The sequence below is a fragment of the Camelus ferus genome, chromosome 12, assembly GCF_009834535.1.
Source record: "Camelus ferus isolate YT-003-E chromosome 12, BCGSAC_Cfer_1.0, whole genome shotgun sequence".
Lineage (NCBI taxonomy): Eukaryota > Metazoa > Chordata > Mammalia > Artiodactyla > Camelidae > Camelus > Camelus ferus.
In genome coordinates, this window is record NC_045707.1 from 45846040 (window position 1) to 45865656 (window position 19617).

The following is a 19617-nucleotide window of genomic DNA, read 5'->3' on the forward strand; positions in this document are numbered from 1 at the left end:
GAATCACAATACGTAAGTAAGGACTATCATTCCCACCAGCAATATATAAGGTTCCAGTTTCTCCACGTCTTTACCAACACTTGCTATTTTCTAATTTCTTATTATACCACTCTGTGGGTATAAAGTAGTATCTCATTGTGATTTTAATGCATTTCCCTGATGACTAATTATGTAAATATCTTTTCATACACTTATTGGCTATTCTTATATCTTCTTTAGTGAAATGTCTATTTACCTCTTTTACCCATTTTTAACTGAGTTTTATTGAGATATAAGTGTTTTTTAATGTATTCTGGATACAGAGTCATGATTTGCAAGTATTTTTTTCCCACCTGTGGCTTATCTTTTTGTTTTCCTTATGATGTCTTTTAAAGCATAAAGTTTAAATTTATGAAATTCAATTTATCAACATTTTTTTCTTTCATGCATCATGCTTTTGGTGTTTATCTAAAAACTATTAGCTTAAATCAAGGTCATAATGATTTTCTTCTGTGTTTTCTTCTAGAAGCTTTATAATTTTAGCTCTTACATTGAAGTCTATGATACATTTTTAGTTAATTTTTGTATATGGTGTCAGTTGGAGTATAAATTCATATTTTTGCTTGTGTTTATCCAGTTGTTACAGCAATTTTCAACCATTTGTTGAAAAAAACCGTATTATTTTCCCATGAAATTGTCTTGACAACTTTGTCAAAAATTCACTGACCATAAATTTAAGGGTTTATTTCTTTCAATTTTTTTCCCTGTTGATCTTCGTGTCTATCTTTATGCCAGTACCCACCATTTTTCCCCAAAGTTTATAATCTCAGTTTCTAGAAAAGATACACATACTTTAGTTACCAGCCTCTGTGCTGCCTCTAAATCACTGCTATCTTTTGTCTCACTGACTTGCCATATAACACCTGAAATCTGAGATATTTAACGCTTAAATATGAGGGTTTTAAGGTTGAAAGTTTAACGCTTTCATTTTACAGATAAGGAATGTCAGGCCCACCACAGTTTTTCTCCCAATTTGAAGTATTTGTGTCCCCTGCTATCACAGAAGCATGATATCTGCCTAGGGATAACACTACAATGGAGTCCCTCTTCACAGTTCTCTCTAACCCAGGTCCTGGCAGAACACAGTCCTGAAGAAGAGGGAAAAAAAAAAAAAAGATTCAGAGTAAAGACTTAACAAGGGGAGAGTGATAGAAAGAGGAAAGGAAATAAAGGGTAGATGCCAAAAATAAAGTACACCTTCTTGAAATTTTTGTATAGAGCTGATACACATTTTAAGTGGTTCTACCAATTAAATATTTCAGCAGCTATAGTGTGCCTAGGTTTATTTAAAGTTATTAATAAAACTCCCTCTTGACCTGTAAGGGTCCTCACATCATTTGAAAATGGAGTGCAGAATCAAGGCTTCACTTCTTTCAATGGTTTAGGTTTCTGTTTTCAATTTTTAATGCATTTCTTCTGGCTTTCTAATTTTTAAAAGATATATTGTATTTTACAAATATTAAATGTCCTAGCTACAGGTGATAAACTATTATAATAGTTAGAAAGCATTGATTTGCTAAAATATTTTTCAAAGTAACAATTATCTGTATGTGTGTATGTGTTCAGTATACACAGTCATGATTATTAGTGCATGACTGATACATGGTCTTTAAAGTCAGGCTGTGCTTAAGACTGCTTCCTAAGGAATGTTATCTACCTGTAGTTCAAAAAGTAGGTCAATAGAGTTGAGTGTCTTATGCCCCATCTTGCTCAGTTGAGCAAAACTTATCAAAATTGTTAGCAGCAATCATTCAACAACCTGTCTTAGAAAACAGGAATAAATGAGGGATAGAGGTCAAAGTCATCTATCTCATTGTCCTTTTAAAAAATAGAGTTTGCGAGCTAAGGTCAGTAGTAAAGCTAATTAGACTTGACTGTTAGGCATTATGAATTAATAATTGAATTGCTCTTTAAAGATTATTTTTATAAGTAGTTGGTTACATAGCCTACTTTGGATATTGTTTGTGTAACAATATTTATATTGGGATGGAGGGCTAGGATTTCTTTACATTACATGTTAATTCTTCTGTAGTAAAATATAAAGGCATGGAAGGGACAGATACACACTGTGAGGTTAGTGTTTACTCCTGGAGAAGGAGAACAACTTTAGTGTTATATATAACAATTTTTTTCATAAAAAGACTTTAACCAAATATTGCAGAATGTTTGGATTTGTTTAATCTTGAGAGGAGGGGAAGGGAAGAGAGAGGAGATATATGTGGGTATGTATTTAGCAGCGAATGTTAGGTTATGCCATGATTAGCAGCAGATAATGAAGAGAGATACAGGGTATAATAGAAGAATTTCTGGGTTAGATATTGGGAAATCTTGGTTCTCTTGCCAACTCTGCTAATAATCAACTTTGAATCTTGGCAAATCCCTGTTTTAAGTGAGTCATCTTTGGGATTTGCTCTTCCAGTTCTCACTTTATCTATTCCTTGTGTTTGATCTTCACTTCCATAACTTCAACCTCCATTTACGATCCAGTGGTTTTCAGTGTAGTAAAAAAAAAAACAAAAAACTTGAAGTTCTTTCTTATATTTCATATATTTATATTAAAATGTAATTTTCAGAAGCATTTCATTCATTGTTAAACTGCACGTATTTTTATACCTTGGTTCTGACACTGAAATTCTGGAAGCAGGTAAAAAATTTTTCCCAAATAAAGAACTAAGGCAAGATAGGGGTAGGGAATTAAGAGGTATAAACTTCTATGTATAAAATAAATAAACTACAAGGATACATTGTACAGCACAGGGAATATAGTCAATATTTTACAGTTACTTTAAATGGAGTATAGTCTATAAAAATTTTGAATCACTGTATTGTACACCTGAAGCTAATATATTATAAATCAACTATACTCAATTAAAAAACAATTAGGTTAATAAAAATGATAAAGGCTTAGGGTTGGTTTCATGAGCCAGCAACCTGTACAGTCACACAGGGCCCTCACTTGGTTTTAACGCTCTGCTATCACAGTCTCCATATTCTTAATAATTTTTCACAAGGCACCTACATTTTCACTTTGCATGACCTCACACACAGGTTATGTAGCCAGTCCTGTAAAACTGAAGTATATAAAAGTAAGAATCCCTCATTCTTATGCCTCCTAGTCCTGATCCCTGTGAGTGACCACCACTAACAATTTAGTTTATCCACCTAGAGGCTTTTTAAAATGCGTGTGTAAGTGCACACACATTGTGCTTCAGTCTTCTTTAAAAACTGCTCAGCAGAAATCTATGCAAAGTCAGTGTGTACTACATTTTCTTGGAAAACCCCATAATGATCTAGAATGCCACAAACTTAAAACTTTTTTTTAAAGGGGCTAAAAAACTTAGCCGAAAGATGTTGGTACAGAACTGCAGTTTAGATTTTGATTGTTGTTGTTTTTTAAAGCATGTTTTACTTAAAGGTTTAGGGAAATAGCATAAGTTTCAGAGTTTTAAGATACCTATGTCTGATGAGATTTCACTTTCTGAAATCTACTAAAATAAACCTTAAAGCCATCATAGGCAAGTCAGGAATGAAAATAAAGTTTATTCATCAGTTAGGCTCAATTGAACAAGGGATTCACTAGTGGTATATAGGATTGTTTGGGGCTTTATTTAGTTAAAAAGTGGTCAGAATTCTTGGTGAAGGGGAAAGGTAAAGGATTCTTCGAGGTAGCTACAGAAAATGGGTAAGGAGGAGAATGAGCTTGTAATTATTCAGACAGTTCCTATGTGTGAAACCTTTTGATAGGGACCTTAGGTAAACTATTTTGTTTAATCCTCCTGGCAACCCTGGTGGTATTATCTTCATTTTACATCTAATGAAGTTGTGGCTCAAAGGTCTCAAGAAGCCTTCCTAAGGTTGTGAATAATATATGGCAGAGCAGGAGCCCAAACTTCTATCCTTGCAACTTCAAGTTCATCTACTGTCCATAGCATTACTCTTTCTAGAGGTTTATTCCTCACACAGTACTTACTGACTGCCTACAGTGTCCTAGGGTAGATGCCAAGGAGGTCAGATGTGCAGGATGTGCAAGAGACTTTCTGGGGGAATTGCCTGGGAGGGGAAGGAGGGGAAGAGGGAACAGGATGGTAGGAAAAGCCTTTGACTTCCTTGCAGGTGTGACCCTGTCCCGTGGAGAGAGGGGAGGAAGAACTTGGTGGGAGCAGCCTCTGACCAGGCCAGTTCTGAGAAAGTCTTGGCCAGGCTGCTAGGGGGTCTGCGTCAGGCAGGGGGTCCTGGGTTGTACCCCTTCCTGGTCAGCATTGCTGGGGGCTGCCTGAGGGACTCATGGCCTGATGTCCTTGCTGTGCTGTGGTCACTCTCCTGTGCAGTAGCTAGAGGTCAGCTTGGCTCCCTACGGCAGGTTCTCTTGAAGGGCCATCTGAGCAGGGCACCCCATGGCAACCACAGGCAGCACTGTTCAGACCTGGTTGAGGTGGGATGAAAACTGACAATGAGAGTAAGCAGATGAATTAAAAAAAAACACTAAGATAGCCCTTTGACTATGTGATACTCAGGAAAGCAGATGTGTTAGGATGATCCATGATTTTAATTTAGAATAGAAGACTACTTGACACTTATCTGTCTGTCTGTCTATCTATCTATCTGGCTATTTTTTTAGAAATTCAAACATTGGGTAAAACTTTGAGATAATCTGAGAGTTCACTTCCTAACTTTTTTTTTTCAATTTCAGGTGTACAACATAGTAATTCAAAAATTTTTAGATTATACTCATTTAAAGTTATAAAATATTGGCTATATTCTCTGTGCTATACAATATAGCCTTGTAGCTTATTTATTTTATACATAGTAGTTTATACCTGTTAATCCCCTTCCCCTATTTTGCCCTTCCCCCTTCACATTATTATCTTTTTTCTTAATAATAAATAGTAGTCACTATCATTACTGTTTTTCCTGTGACATTTTATTAGTGACTGACTACTAGACTGTCCTGGTCATTTGTTATCCTTATTGTGACATTACCTTATCTCACTGCACTCTGGGGAGCGCAAAATACTTGGGTCCTGGCACTGCCAGTGTCGGCGTGAATGTACAGGGACCTCTCTTTCTAAAACCAGATCTGGCATTTCTTCAACAGAAACAACAGAGCATTTTTAATGGCAGTAGTCATAATTTTCACCTTACATGTAATAACTAAAATTTTATAACTGCTTGTTCCTTGTTTACTCTCTTGCCCTTCACTCTGGAACTGTAGTGTTCAGATCTTTCACCAGAATAGAAATGGAGAGAAGCTCCTTTCCTGTAATGCCCTGGAGTCAAAGCCAGCTCTGTCAGTATTTAAATGAAAACAGCTACAATAGTAATCTTACCTATGTATTGAGGCTCATTCCTAATCACCTCTTTTTTTTTTCCAAAAGTGTACGTTTTGTCCCTGCCTAGAGCATTTAATTTTCACACAAAGCAATACATATTAAAAGAATTTTTTTTCAGCTCTTTAGAGTAAAACTGCCTTGACTGTACGAGCATATTTCTAAAAGGGACTGTAAGTAAATTGAGAGTGCCTGTGGCTATAATCTTGGCATATGTATGGTGTAGACTGTGAAGAGCCCTTTTCAGATGGCATTTAAGTTGTTTGACTCAGAGTGGCTTTCCTGAGGGTGAAGTTCTTTTATACTTACCTATTGAATATTCACTAATCTTAAATTACTCGCGTGCACCCCAAGAACTCATGCTCATGTGATATCTGTAGAGTGTCACTTCAGTTGTGAACCATTGACAGTGTGCTCCACCAGGGCTCTGGGGTACTGCAGGGCAGTCCATCAGTCCAGCGCTGATGATGAGGATTACCCATTGCTCTCAGCAACCCCTGTATCATGGTTTAATAATCTCATCACTTCTCCAGGTTTGCCATTTGAGACATCGTATAGTAGGAAATGTATTCTAATCAAAACCTATTAAGTATCAGAGTTTGAATGTGTATCTGACTAGCTCCAGGCTGATCTTCATTATCCTTTTATGAGTTCATGTTTTCTTAATGCACTCTTATCCACAGGATGAAGATACTGGAATGAAAAGTAAAGTCCATCATATTGCCAAGGAGATCATGAGCTCAGAGAAAGTGTAGGTATCTAGTTTAGAATTCAGAAGGCTATTCGCTTCCCCATTGGCTCATTAAAAAATGTCTTTCATTGCTGTTTTTTACAGGTTTGTGGATGTGTTAAAGCTTCTGCATATTGTAAGTATCTGCTAAAATTTTCTTCAAGTCTAAAACCATCCTCTTTTATATCTTTCACTATTCCCCAGTATTTTTACCATAATTAACTTAAATTTACTTCTATTAACATGTATATACATGTATGTGCTTTCTAATACATGGTTATATTTTTTAATTCACACACATATGTGAATAGAGTTTTCTAAAATGTATGTCTCTCATGTATGTGTAGTATACCCAGATGATTTCTGAAAATAGGGCCTTTATGTCTGTATCTCCAAAATCTTTAAACTTTCTATCTTTATAATAAAGAGTTTTTAAAAGGATGATATTTCTTCTTGGGCATTTGCAGAAGATGTGTGCTACAGTAGAATTTTGTACCAGCAGTTTATAAAGAATGTCATGATCAGTGTTCAAAATTGTTCTTCTGTCTGAATAAGCTCCTAGAAAGATACTTAAAATAGAGATTTTAACACCTAACTTTTTAAAGTTCTATTTTCAATTTTGATAATTGTCAACTTGAACGAACATGTTGGGAAACAATTATGATATGTGGCTGACTGCATACTCATTTTTCTCATCCACTCCTTTGTACCTGCAAGTTTTCACAAGTTTCATTACTCATTGGCAGTTCAAGTGCTTTTAGTGTTGCTTTATTTTAATTATATTTTGGCAAGATATTAAGACTCAACAAAAGGAGAAGTTAAAGTAGAGGAAACAATGAAAAAAGAAATGGAAGTGAATTGAACTGCCATCTAAGAAGTCTACTTAGATGGTAATTATTAACATCATCTTTAAATTGAATTGCTGAGAAACGGTAGGTTTACAAAATGCATACCCATGTCTCTGCACAGAGTATCATTATTTTAGTTTTCTTTTTAAAAGATATTTATAAACATGAAAAGTGTGTTATACTTAAAGGTGTTTCACATTCACAGAATGATCCCCCTGTGCTTTAAACTTGGTCCAGTGGACACATGGAAGCCTAATTCCTGTGTGAAAAATCTCTAGCTTTGGAAACATTAAAAAAAAATTCTTAAGATTGCTAATTTTGTTTTGAGAAATTATTCTCCCATGAATAGTTTCTGACATAACTCTTTTTTTAAACATTTTTTTATTGATTTATAATCATTTTACAATGTTGTGTCAAATTCCAGTGTTCAGCATAATTTTTCAGTCATTCATGGACATATACACACTCATTGTGTCACATTTTTTTCTCTGTGAGTTATCATAACATTTTGTGTATATTTCCCTGTGCTATACAGTATAATCTTGTTTATCTATTTTACAATTTTGAAATCCCAGTCTATCCCTTCCCACCCTCCGACCCCTGGCAACCACAAGTCTGTATTCTTTGTCTATGAGTCTATTTCTGTCCTGTATTTACGCTTTGTTTTTGTTTGTTTGTTTGTTTGTTACATAACTCTTGACTATATTGGTAAGTTCCCTTTATAGATTCATTTAAAAAAAATATAGCAGTATTTGGTCACTCAAATAGAATTGGTGACAAGCATACTGTCACTTCAAGTAAGTTACAATGAACTTAATAAATAAATGACTTTTCAAATAAACTCCATGAACTTTCGCAGCTATGCCCCAAGCTTCTCTATTGTATAAGCAATTGTAAGGGGAAAAGAAAATGCTAAACTGATGTTTTCTGGAAAACTCAGAACACATCTGTAGGACAAGCAGCTTATACCTATTTGATAGGTGTTCTGATTGACATGTTTAAATAGAAATAGGACGTTTCCAAGGAAATTTAAGCATCTGCATGTGAACTAGTAAACTCATACGGCAAAAAATGCTGTGTTTAACTTTACTGTACTATTTGATCAAATCATGTATGGAACATATGTTAAGGATGCTTATAGTCTAGTGTAGTGCTTCTCACACTATTGTGGTGGGCAACTGGATTTTTAAATTGCCCATCCATGGTAGACCAAAATTTTGTAAAACACAATAAAAATTCTTGACTATGTCAAATTGATAGAAAAGTTTCCAAACCCTTATTCTCACTTTTTATTTTTAATTTGGGTGGGTGGAGTGAGAAATAATTAGAATTTATATTTATTTTTGAAGGAGGTACTGGGGATTGAACCCAGGACCTCATGAATGCTAAGCATGTACTCTACCACTTGAGCTATACCTTCCCCCCATTATCACTTTTTTGAGTAATATCTTCACATGCCAATAACAGTTTGTAGGCCACACTTGGGGAAGCATTGTCTTAGTAGATTCTACCTCTTACCATGTGTGCAAATTTTAGAAGATAGTTTGACTTGTTGGGTCTAGCTTTCTTCATTTGTAAAATGGAGATAAAAATACCCATCTCTCAGGTTGTAAGGAATCAGTGGAAGAAAGTACATGGAAGAACCTGGTAGTGTACAATATATGGTAGGATCTCAAATTGCCTTTATTTTCTTCTCCTCCTCCTCTCCCTCACCCCTCCTCCTCCCCTTCTTCTTCATCTTCTTCCCTCCCTTTCAAATGCCTTTTTCCCCCTGTACTAAAGTTCCATGTTAATGAAGGAAGTTCTGATTCGAATAGGTAGAGACGCAATTAAAAGCTTTACCAGTGTGTTTGATTTTTTAAAAATATGTGTCCTGGTTCTTACCTCCATATTTTTGGAACAAAGCATAAGCGCTGTAAGAATAGACAATTAGCTCAAGGTATTTCCCTTATCTTCTCAGTCATGATAGATGACCTTAGTCTTTTCCCCACTGATGTGGAACAAGGTGAATCATCTAAAACCCACCTTGATCTGTACATTTTCAAAACCTCCTAAGCCTTTAATGTAGGAGTGAGAGTAGATCATTTGCCAACCTCATGTTGACATCCTGTCTGGTATGTGCAAATGTAATTCAGCAGAGGTCAACATTAGTGGGTGTCTTCACAACAGGGCGTTAAACAGGTCGTGAGCCATTACTAGGAGTGGTTTGTCACCAGGATAATGTCGGTGAAACCAAAAGCATCTCTTGTTTCAATTCAACACTCGTACTGTGCTATTAAAGCTCATATTTACTCTTCTACCAAAAGTACCCCACAAAGGTAGCACATGGATAGTTTTAATCCTGAGGACTGCTGCTGTCTGATTTCATCTAAATGAATGAACTTCTGTTATATGATAGAATATGACTGCTTTAAAATATCTAACAGGCTTGTTAGATAATTCAGTGAGTATTTTGGAAATCAACAAGGTATCCAAGTGGCTTGGGAGGAGCTATTGTTTGAGTTATACATGATTTCCCATTAATAGTTTTCCATATTAGAGACTCTAAAATAGCATTAAAAGAGCTTTCTGTGACACAGAAATGTTCAATATCTACACTGTCCAATACGGTGGCTGTACTTTAAAATTTGTAAGGTGTCACTGTAGCTTGCTGATACTTTATGTATCACTTTACTATGTCACTGTAGCTCACTATCATTTCTTTGTTTTGAATTTACTAAACTAGGTGATATAGCTCATAAAAATGTTTTAAAGTCCAAACTAATGAATTTTATCACTTAAGCTGTTATTACATTGGGAGGAATTAGACATGGGTGGAGATTATGCAATTTAAAATATACTTAGTAGGGAGGTATAGCTCAGTGGTAGAGTGCCTCCTTAACATACATGAAGTCCTCGGTTCAGTCCCCAGTACCTCCATTAAAAATAATAATAATAAAAATTTTACAATTTTAAATATACTTAAGTTTCTAAGAACCGGTGTACTTGGCTGAGGGATTTGATTCATCTGTCTGATGTTTGTAGGGAGTAGCAAGACTCTGCAGTTAATGTTTAATGTGGTACTTACTCTTCAGTATCTACAATGAGCACTTGGACTTTGACCTGGATTTGAAAAAGGGTCCAATATGCACATTGTCTCTAAGTCAGTACCCTATTGAGTCCAAAGAGAAAAGAGATTCTTAAAAGGCAGTCTTTCTGTTTTCAAAATGGTAGTGCCGTCCATGTATATAGCTGCCAAAGCTGGAGAACTAGGACTTACTCTTCATTTCTCCTTTTCACCTCTCCAGCCAAACTACCAGCAAACCTGCTGATTCTGTTTCCTCTTTACTGCCACCAGCCTAGTCCAGAATATCATCTCTTCCTCAGCTGTAGGCTAAGTGGAGGTCCTTCAAGACAAAGAGCTGTTATTTAGAATGTATTTATAGCAGGTAAAACCTATACTATTTAGTTTTGATGTTATCAAGTGTTTAATCAAATCAATCAAAATAGAGTTTGTTCCTGAAAAATACCCTAGTAGGTTTATTTTTCCATTAGAAAGTAAGCTCCATGAAAGCAAGGGTTTTTTTCTGTTTTGTTTATTGTTAATCCCACTAAATTAATATCTGTTAAATGAATGATAGGAAACTGATGAATAATACCTGGTTTGGTAAAACTCTAGTTATTTATATTTGTTTTCCCTCTTTGTGCAGAAGTTGTCCAATCCAGAGATTGCTATATTGCATATAAATGCCATTTTCAAGATAAAAACATCTTACACATCTAATATAATTAAGTATAAATGATAAAATGTTGGTTTCTGTTATCTTTTTTGCTTTCTGTTGGGAGACTGGTTTAATAGACATTTCTATAAATTTATTTTATAAATGTCCAAATAGCATGATTAAAAAAAAATCTTGAAAGGGAATGATCAGAGACTTTGAGGTCTTTTGAACAAAGATGGGCTATTAAGTAGTATAATATTAGTAATGAAGCATCTTTGTTTTACCAATTTCTTTAGATTGGAGTATGCGTTAACCTGAAAATTTGAGAGTCTCAAAATTCATTGAGTTAGAGGCAAAGCTACTTGGACGTTCAGATGTCTATTAGTAAATAAAATGTATCTTTTATTTTTAATGCATTATAAAGAGAATAAAAGGCTTCTTCATAGAAGCCTTCAGTTTATACCATCTTTTTAAAATAGTACAACGTTCCCACATACCCCGCATCCAGTTTCCTCTGTTGCTACTGTCTTACATTAGTGTGATACATTTGTTGTGATTAAGGAATCAATACTGATACATTATCATTAAGTTCATACTTCATTTAGATTTCCTTAGTTTTTTTTTTTTAATTGAAGTGTATAGTTTCTATCATCTTAAAATCACTTCATCTTTGTTTTTCTGAATACCTATGTATTTTCAGCCTTGTGAACTATTTAATTGTCACTTGTTCTTTAGTTGTAAAGAGTCCTCCTTTATTTTCTATTGACCTGGCTACCAAACTTTCACTTTTTTTTTCTTTGCTATTTTTGAGGGGGGAGGTTTATTTATTTTGGAGGAGGTACTGGGGATTGAACACAGGACCTCATGTGTGCTAAGCATGTGCTCTACCACTTGAGCTATTCCCACACCACTCCGAACTTTCACTCTTGAGCAGCTTCCTTCATATGAAGCCTATCCTTCACTGAATGAAGTTCATTGTTAGGAGTGCCTTTGTCTTTCTGCTGAGGTGTTTTCCTCACCTTGGTTTGGTATTTCCTTCTCTTTATATATGTCTGTTTGAGAGCTCTCTTTCCAGACTTCCTAGGACTTGTGGATCTTAAAAGGTGGCCATGTGATCATTTAAATTAACCAAATCTCCTTTGATTAAATAAATGGCCTTCTACTGAGTGCTTTCTCTGTGCCTTGCAGTATGCTATGTTACATAAATTATCTATTTTAATCCTCATAACGATCCTATCAAATAGATGTCATTTCTATTTTTTAAGTGAAGAAAGTAAGTCAACTGCCAAATATAACCCAATACTAAATGGCAAAGCCAGACTTTGAACTCGGTTTCTCTGAGCCCTTGCACTAAGTGATTGTTCTGAAATTGATTTAAAATTTGTTGCTTGAAATCTCTACCATGCTGTATAGGGTATAATGTATCTTTGGGCATATTCGCTTGCTTTCAGAATTCTTTCAATTGGGGCAGGAAACTACAGAAATTCTAGTATTTCATCTTCTAAAGATGATCAGTTAGGTTATATTGTGATGACTACCAGTTAATGTTATTAAAGGGATTAGAGATTTGAGACAAAAGATCTGTTTCAGTCCTGTTTATGTAGTTTCTCATTGATGACTGTGCATGGATCACCAGGTCTGAAAGTAGAGGGAAGAATAACTCCATTAGTCAAATATTTTCATTTTAGAACAAAGTCAAATTATTATGTGGAGCCCATCCTCCCCTTTCTTTTACTTCATAGTATCACACTGCTTTCTGCATATTTATCAGAGCTCTTTGACCTCAGCAGCTGCTTTGCTTTTGCTTAATATGAAGTGATTCTTAATGCCCTTCATACAGGCTGGGAGCCCTGCAGAGCTCTCTGTCTGTCCATATGTCTGTTTGGTCATTGTAATTCACTGTGTCATCATAGTGGTTAAGTAATGCCCTAAGGTCAGGAAGCCCAGTCAGAACAGCTGGTAGTTAAGTCACTTAACTTCTCTTTGGCACCAGAGATATAAAGCCTGACCTGACGAATAAGGCCATCTGTTTTGTGCTTTGTTGCTTTAGATGTTCATACTTGATTTTATTTGCATTAATTTTTGCTTAGTCTTGCCCAAGTGATCAGAGCTGGTGAGGCTATGTTAATACCTCAAAGGCACTGAGTGGTTTTTTTTTTTTTTTTTAGTTGATCTGGTTCTTATTTGTAGGTTCTCTTGGAATTTTTAAGAATAATATTATGACCTACTTTATAATCCAGTAACCCATTTCTGTTTCTAAAAAGGCCGAATAGAACAAGCATTTGATTATTGTGATCAGAAGCTAGAGTGTAGGTGGTTCGGTTTTGCCTACAGAATCGTTGGTTGCTTTATGTTAGAAGAATAGACTGAAGTATATGTGGTTGATATCAAAAAACTCTCTTGCTCACCTAGTATTTTTATACTCTAGCTCCTCTCACCCATTTTATTTTAAATACCCAGCTTTTTCAGTGTGAAAAAGCATACTCTGGATCTAACTGAAAGTACCAGTCCTGTGGTCCTACATCCTCACTGATTTAGTCAAGGAGGTGTTGGTGAATTTAGATTCTTCTGCCCAAAAATAGTTTTGCCTCTGGCTCTTAAGTGTCATCACACTTTCCCAAGTTATGCTGGCTGTTAGCATTTAGGAAAATAACCAGATGTGTTGTAATCGACCCTTTTATTTAAAAACAAAAACAAAAACAAAACGATGTTTCCTCCTTCCAGTGGCACCAGTTCTGGAAATGGTCGAGGTTCAGGAAGAGCTGAGACGTTAGAGATTCTGTACATAGTTCCCTTGTGGATTAATTACATCTGGCTCTGGGGCCATTACACATTGCTTTTCAGGGGGTGGTTGCCTGTGAGGTGAGGGAATGAGACAGGGGCCAGGGCTGCCCTGTGCAGTTAAGGAGGCCGTGAGTTGTGGGTAAGGCCCTTGGTCTGAGTTGCATTGGCCTGGAGGAAGGGGTGCTCTTTTCTATTTTCAAAAGCTACCATGAAGCCTATTGATGGCTCCAGTAGTGATTGCTTAGAATATGTAACTTTCTAGGCTTTAGGAATAATATTTAATAGCCAGGTATAAACTCTAAATTCCTATAGTCTTAAACATTCCTCTTTTGCTCTTACAATTATTAAATTTCTCTTTTATTCTGACATGCTACTTATAATTTTGAAAAAGGCATCATGGGCCATTCATTCATCCAGAGCTGCCTACACCATCCAGTAGTACTGGGAAGAAATGAAGAGTCTTGCCTGGTATGTGACAGGGCACTTCAATTAGAGGTGGCCATCACACTGGTCAGCACAGTGTGGATTTGGCTGGTCTCTATTGAATGTGTCTTAAATAAACAAGTTTCCTTTTTGGCAATGGTAGCAGACATATGGAATGCAGAGTCTGGCAAAAGCTGTGTCAGACAGGGTCCTTAAGCTACTTAGCAGCTAATGTCTACTGTCACTGTCCTGGCTGAGGAAATGCCTTCCAACTGGAAAACAAAAGTCATCCTGCTGCCAAGGGACAAACATGTTCATTATTTATTCTACCCAAAGAAAGGGCATGCTAATTATTTTGCTGGACAAAGAACTCTTGCATCTAAATTATTTAATCATTAAACTGGTATAATTTTAAAAATGCTATAGATGATGTTTAACTGCTGTGCTTCGAATACATTTACAATTGAGAATGTTATTTGTGGTATGTAAATATATTCTGTGTAGTTCTGCTTGATGAAAAATCTAATGATTTTCGAGTGTTAAGTTAGCACTATAAATGTGAGTACTGATAGAAACAAGCTGTTGGGAGCTGGAATTTGGCCCAAGTCCATTTGGTTTCCGGAGCTGTGTTGTGTGGTTTTCTGGATTGGAGTTTATACAAGCAATAAATTCTTATTTTATATTACGGTAATTAGTTGTAAAAGTTGTTCTTTAGTTGCTGGTGTAAGTAGTTGGTTCCTTTGGGCTGATGTGACTGTTTGGTGCTGATAAAGTTAGTTCCGGGTCCTAAGGCCTAAGGGCAGGATGTATTAGCCCTTGTTGAGTGCAAGAAGAGTTGATTTGTCTAAAATACACCTTAGAAAAGGAATCTTTTTGTGTACTTTTAAATTATGTATTAGGTTGTTGTCCTTCACAGAAAGCATAAGAAATACTAATGGTTAATGTATGTGTTTAGGGGGCAGGTGTTGAATGGATCAAGGGAGAAATCAGGATCTTTTTTTATTTACTTGATCTGACCAGTAAACTCCTGAATGGAAAGCAGTTTGACAGAGAGGAGAAAGAAGGGAAAGCCTACTAAAGAGTCTGTTTTACCCAATCTTTGCTTTAAGGATTTAATTAAACCTCCTGCTTCTAAGAAGGAACAATCTTTGTTTTTGAATCCTCAGGCCTGTGGAATAGATTCCACTATTATTTTACTTATCCCCCAAGGGTAGACCTCAAGATACAATGAAATCCAGACAAATACCATCTCCAGTCCCACCCTTTCCAAATCCTCGGGAGTGATAGGGTGGGGTGGGGTGGACCTGTCTTAAAACATGGTATAAACAGTCTTTTTTTTTTTTTTTGGTATAAACAGTCTTATAGAGAAAAGTCAGTGATAAGGAATATGTGATGGGAAAAGTTTTTTTTTTTTTTTTGTAAAAATTATAAATTCTGGTGAATTTATGGGAAGGCTAGATAGAGGGAGGGGAGAGTTTAAGGTCCAGAGTTAAAACATTATGTTGATCCTGTGTGCCAAATACATTGCAAGAGGCTTTATGTGCAGTATCTAATTAAAGTCTCATAACCCACTTAACAGATGAGGAAAATCTAGCTGAAGGAAACACAGTAAATTAGGAGCAAGAGCTTGGATCCAGTATTCTCAGATTATCAAGAATGTACCATGCTGCACATGACAAAGAGACACTTCCAAAATAAAATTAGTTAAGATCTGCTGGGAACTTTTAAAATAAATGAGTTTTGTTCATATAGCAGTATTGGAATAATTATAAGGGCTACTTAGATTTGCAATGCAATTTCCAGATAACCCCTTAGTATAATTGCTAAGTTTGGAGATCAAACCAAACTATTTAAGAGAAATATCACACAATCTGTTTTAAATTTAATTTCCTATCAAAGTAATAAGTAAGTTGGGTAGGAGGAAGTGGGTATTGGGAGTTTATATTGTTTTGGGGAAAAGAGTGACCGGGGAAAAATCTTTTTATCAAGTTATGTGTGTATGTCTATTTCTCCTCTGGCCTGTAATAGGATTTCCGGGACGCAGTAGCACATGCTTCCAGGCAACTTGGGAAACCAGTGATTGAGGACCGGATCCTAAATCAAATCCTGTACTACTTGCCTCAGCTGTATGAGCTCAATCGGGATCTCCTGAAGGAACTGGAGGAAAGAATGTTAAACTGGTAAAAATGAACTAACCAGCTTTCCTAGAGTTTCCAATTTTAGATGAAGCTATGAGGGTCCTGCATGTGACAGAGAAGTGTTCCTTACATTGAGTTTTTCATTATGTTGAATTTTCTTAGCAGTTACCTGTAGATTGAATTTCACATGGCCAAAATTCACTGGTGCACTGAGCTCAACACTATGAATTTTTAAATTCTTTGATAATGTTGCTTCAAAAGCAAGAAGGGCCTGTATTCAACCAATTTAACTTTCTTTGTGGCCTTTGGTAATCAAGATGTTTGAGGTTAGGAGAGAAGTTTAGTTGATATTTTCACATTGGGAACATTTTCAAATGTCTCCTCTGTCTTTCTGGGGCTTCAAGTCATGAAACTCTTTGTGTTCTGGAAAGGAGGCCATTCACTGAGTTAATAGGAAGATTTGTTTGATTTAGGAAATTTCCATATACATGATATCTTTATAAATGCTATAGATTTCAGAAAAGGAGAAGAATTAACTACTTCCATTGGGCTTCAGACAGTAACAGAAACTTTGGTGACATCTTTGGAAATGTGTAGAAAGTTTGGTTGTAGGAGACTGAATTTATTGTTGAAGTCTATGGGGAACTCAAAATTATTAGAATAACAAAACGATATCACCTACTTTTATGATAAATATTTACCTCTAAGGTTTCCTCATGTGCAATCTGGGAAAATACCTCTGCCTGTTTTAGAAATATCTTGCTTCTACATGTTAGGAAAATATGCTAAATAGTGATTAATTCTTAGCTGCAGCCTAAGTATAAAATAACACAGAGTTTAAGGACTGAGGAATGACTAAAAGCTAATTTTAAAGTCATGATAGAAATAAAATGTAATTACAGGTAGTCTTCTTGTACATACTTCCTCATTCTTCTTATAAAAAATTATCCTAAAATTTCATCTGAATTGGCTTAAGACTCTGGCTGTAAAGAAGAATGAGATGGTTGGAAACGGGGAGCAGTCAGAGGGCTGGCAGAGTCCAGGCAGGCTGTGATGGTGGCAAAGGAAATGGTGATGAGTGGGTTTGGGATATGTCTTAGAAGAAGAGGAAAAAAAGATAAGCTGATAGCTTGGAGATGGGACTCTGTTCACCACTGGATTTATTTTGGATACTGACTCTTTTTTAATATTTTTGTCTCTCTGTCCTCAGGACTGAACAACAAAGAATTGCTGATATCTTTGTAAAGAAGGGACCGTATCTAAAAATGTATTCCACATACATCAAAGAATTTGATAAGAATATAGCTTTGCTGGATGAGCAGTGCAAGAAAAACCCAGGTTTTGCTGCTGTTGTTAGAGAATTTGAGGTATCTTTGCTGCCATTTCTCTGTTTTGAAACTAAAAACATCAGTGAATTCCAATCATGCCAAATTAGAAAAGCTTTGGAAATGTTAAGATACTGCTGATTTCTAATTTGTACAGTAGACAAATAACCAAACTTTAAAATCATTTGTAGTCTTTTCTTCCTCCTTTTCCTTTCTTCTGAAGTCATGCAGTTAAGAAGGGAAGTGTGATTATATATAGCTGTGGCTACTGATAATTGACCAAGGTTTTCATCAGTGTCCAGTGAGTTGTTCTATTGCCTTGGCAGCAAAAGAAAACATAAGACTGGGGAAAGTTAGCTGTCTTGGTTAATGATGCTTATGTGATAGATGCTTTCTTAATGTGCATTATCATTGTAATTTCGTAATTATTCTGAATACCAGAACCTGGAGGTACCTATTTTAGAAAAAAATAAAACCATCTCAGCAACTTTGAAAAAACTCTTCCCCTCCCACCTGAGCTGTGTAAGACTCTGGGGACATCTTAGGATACAGGGACATTTTCACTGGGCCATTTTGATGCCACCTCACAGTAAATACTTGTGTGTGAGATTGGAGGTGAGGCTCAGGAATGGGCACAAGTATCTGTTGTGCATATTAAGGAAAAGAGCTTTAAGGGCAGAATCAAATATCCTAGTGGTCAAGTCGGAAGGGTTCCAGAATCAAATGTTCCTATGTACAGTGTGATTGGGGGGCTGTCTTTTGTAGCCATTCATTTGAGAAAGAAGTTTACATTCTTCTGGCATATAAGTCTGCTTTTCAGGTTGTCTTTTTTATTTTTTTTCCCTCTTTTTTAACTGAGGTATGTAATTAGGTTTATTTAATTTTTTTTTTTTAAATGGAGGCACTGGGGATTGAACCCAGGACCTCATGATGCTAAGCACACACTCTACCACTGAGCTATACCCTTGCCCCCTTTTCAGGTTGTCTTTAATTTCTGCAGTTTTCCCCACTACCACCTGCTGTTATTATCAATGTATTGATGATAGGCTCTGATGATTATTTGAATCCAATTCCCAGTAGTTTTATTTCTGCCACCTTTTTTGGGGGGGTCATGCATTTCCTTCTCGGTTGGTTGGTTGGTTGGATTGGTTTGTGTTCATGAACACATTGGCAGATGTTCTTCTAAGTGGCAGCGACTGTGGAGGGTGGGCTCTGATTGGCCTAGAATGCAGACTGCAGCCACCACTGCTGACCAGAGGGCTGTGAACAAGCTTTCCCCATGAGTCAGTGATTTCAGAGACCTACCTAACAGGAGAAAGTGAGCTAAGTGGTGAACCTGCTGTAGTTTCCCACTCAGCATAGGAGCTGTGCTTAAAACAAAAGGAGCTTCTCCATGAATTCCCCTCCAAAGTTACTAGCTATTTAATTTGGCTTCCTAAGCTTTCGATTCTGGGTCTTTTGCTTCTTAGGAAAATGCCTGTGTTTACTTTGGATGCCTTTGCCTTTCAGATGAGCCCCCGCTGTGCTAACCTGGCCCTCAAGCACTACCTGCTCAAACCGGTTCAGAGGATCCCCCAGTACAGGCTGCTGCTAACAGGTGGGCTTTTCTGGCACATCACCAACCAGGCAACTCCCGTCCCAGAGTTTCTTGGGAAACTCTGCCTTTCCTAAGAACACCTCTCTTTTTCTATCCATCCAGTAGCCACTTTCCCTAGCATGTGGATTTATAGATTGCTCACAGCCTCACCTAGGGGTTGCCTGGACTGAACTTCTTCCAGTTCTTTGATCATCCATGTGCATTCATACACGATCATTCCTTTTGCTTGGAACTTCTTTTACCATCCCAACCCCACAACCCTGTGTCATTTCACCTAGTTAATATTGTTAATCCCAAGAAGGTACTTCCCCAGCCACTCATGAATGAAGTTTACAGGGTCACTCCCATATATTCGCATATCAGATGCCATGGCCCCAGTCATTTACTTCAGATAGCTGTTAATAAGGATTGGTTAATGAGACTACGTGCTTGGAATAGTGCTTTGGTCCTAGTAGGTTCTAAATAAGTATTAGCTGCTATTAGTAGTAGTATCAGTATCCTTCTTATCATCATCATCATCGTAATTATATCTGGTCATTGTCTCTATCTTGTATTAGACTGTGAGCTTCACTATTACAGGGCTGTGTGTCTAGTTTACCACTGCAACAGTAAAAAGAGAAAAAGAAAGCTATGATTTAAATGAAGGCACCACTGTGCTAAGGACTTTTTTTCATTGGCTCTTTAAATCTTCACCATAGCCATGCA

The 19617-nt window shown here is 36.5% G+C and overlaps 1 protein-coding gene across 3 annotated transcripts in view; it reads left to right on the forward strand.

Moving 5' to 3' along the window:
* Positions 1–19617, forward strand: part of FGD6 (FYVE, RhoGEF and PH domain containing 6) — a 97869-nt gene that overhangs the window by 40110 nt on the left and 38142 nt on the right. For all 3 annotated transcript variants that reach the window (XR_004324728.1, XM_006179870.3, XM_014555204.2), the window contains exons 4-8: positions 6050–6117; positions 6202–6232; positions 15881–16032; positions 17201–17357; positions 18825–18912. Coding sequence is in view for 2 of the 3 variants with exons in the window: in XM_006179870.3 (XP_006179932.1) it covers positions 6050–6117; positions 6202–6232; positions 15881–16032; positions 17201–17357; positions 18825–18912 (496 nt within the window). In the remaining variant the exon portion in view is untranslated. The remainder of the gene's footprint in view (positions 1–6049; positions 6118–6201; positions 6233–15880; positions 16033–17200; positions 17358–18824; positions 18913–19617) is intronic.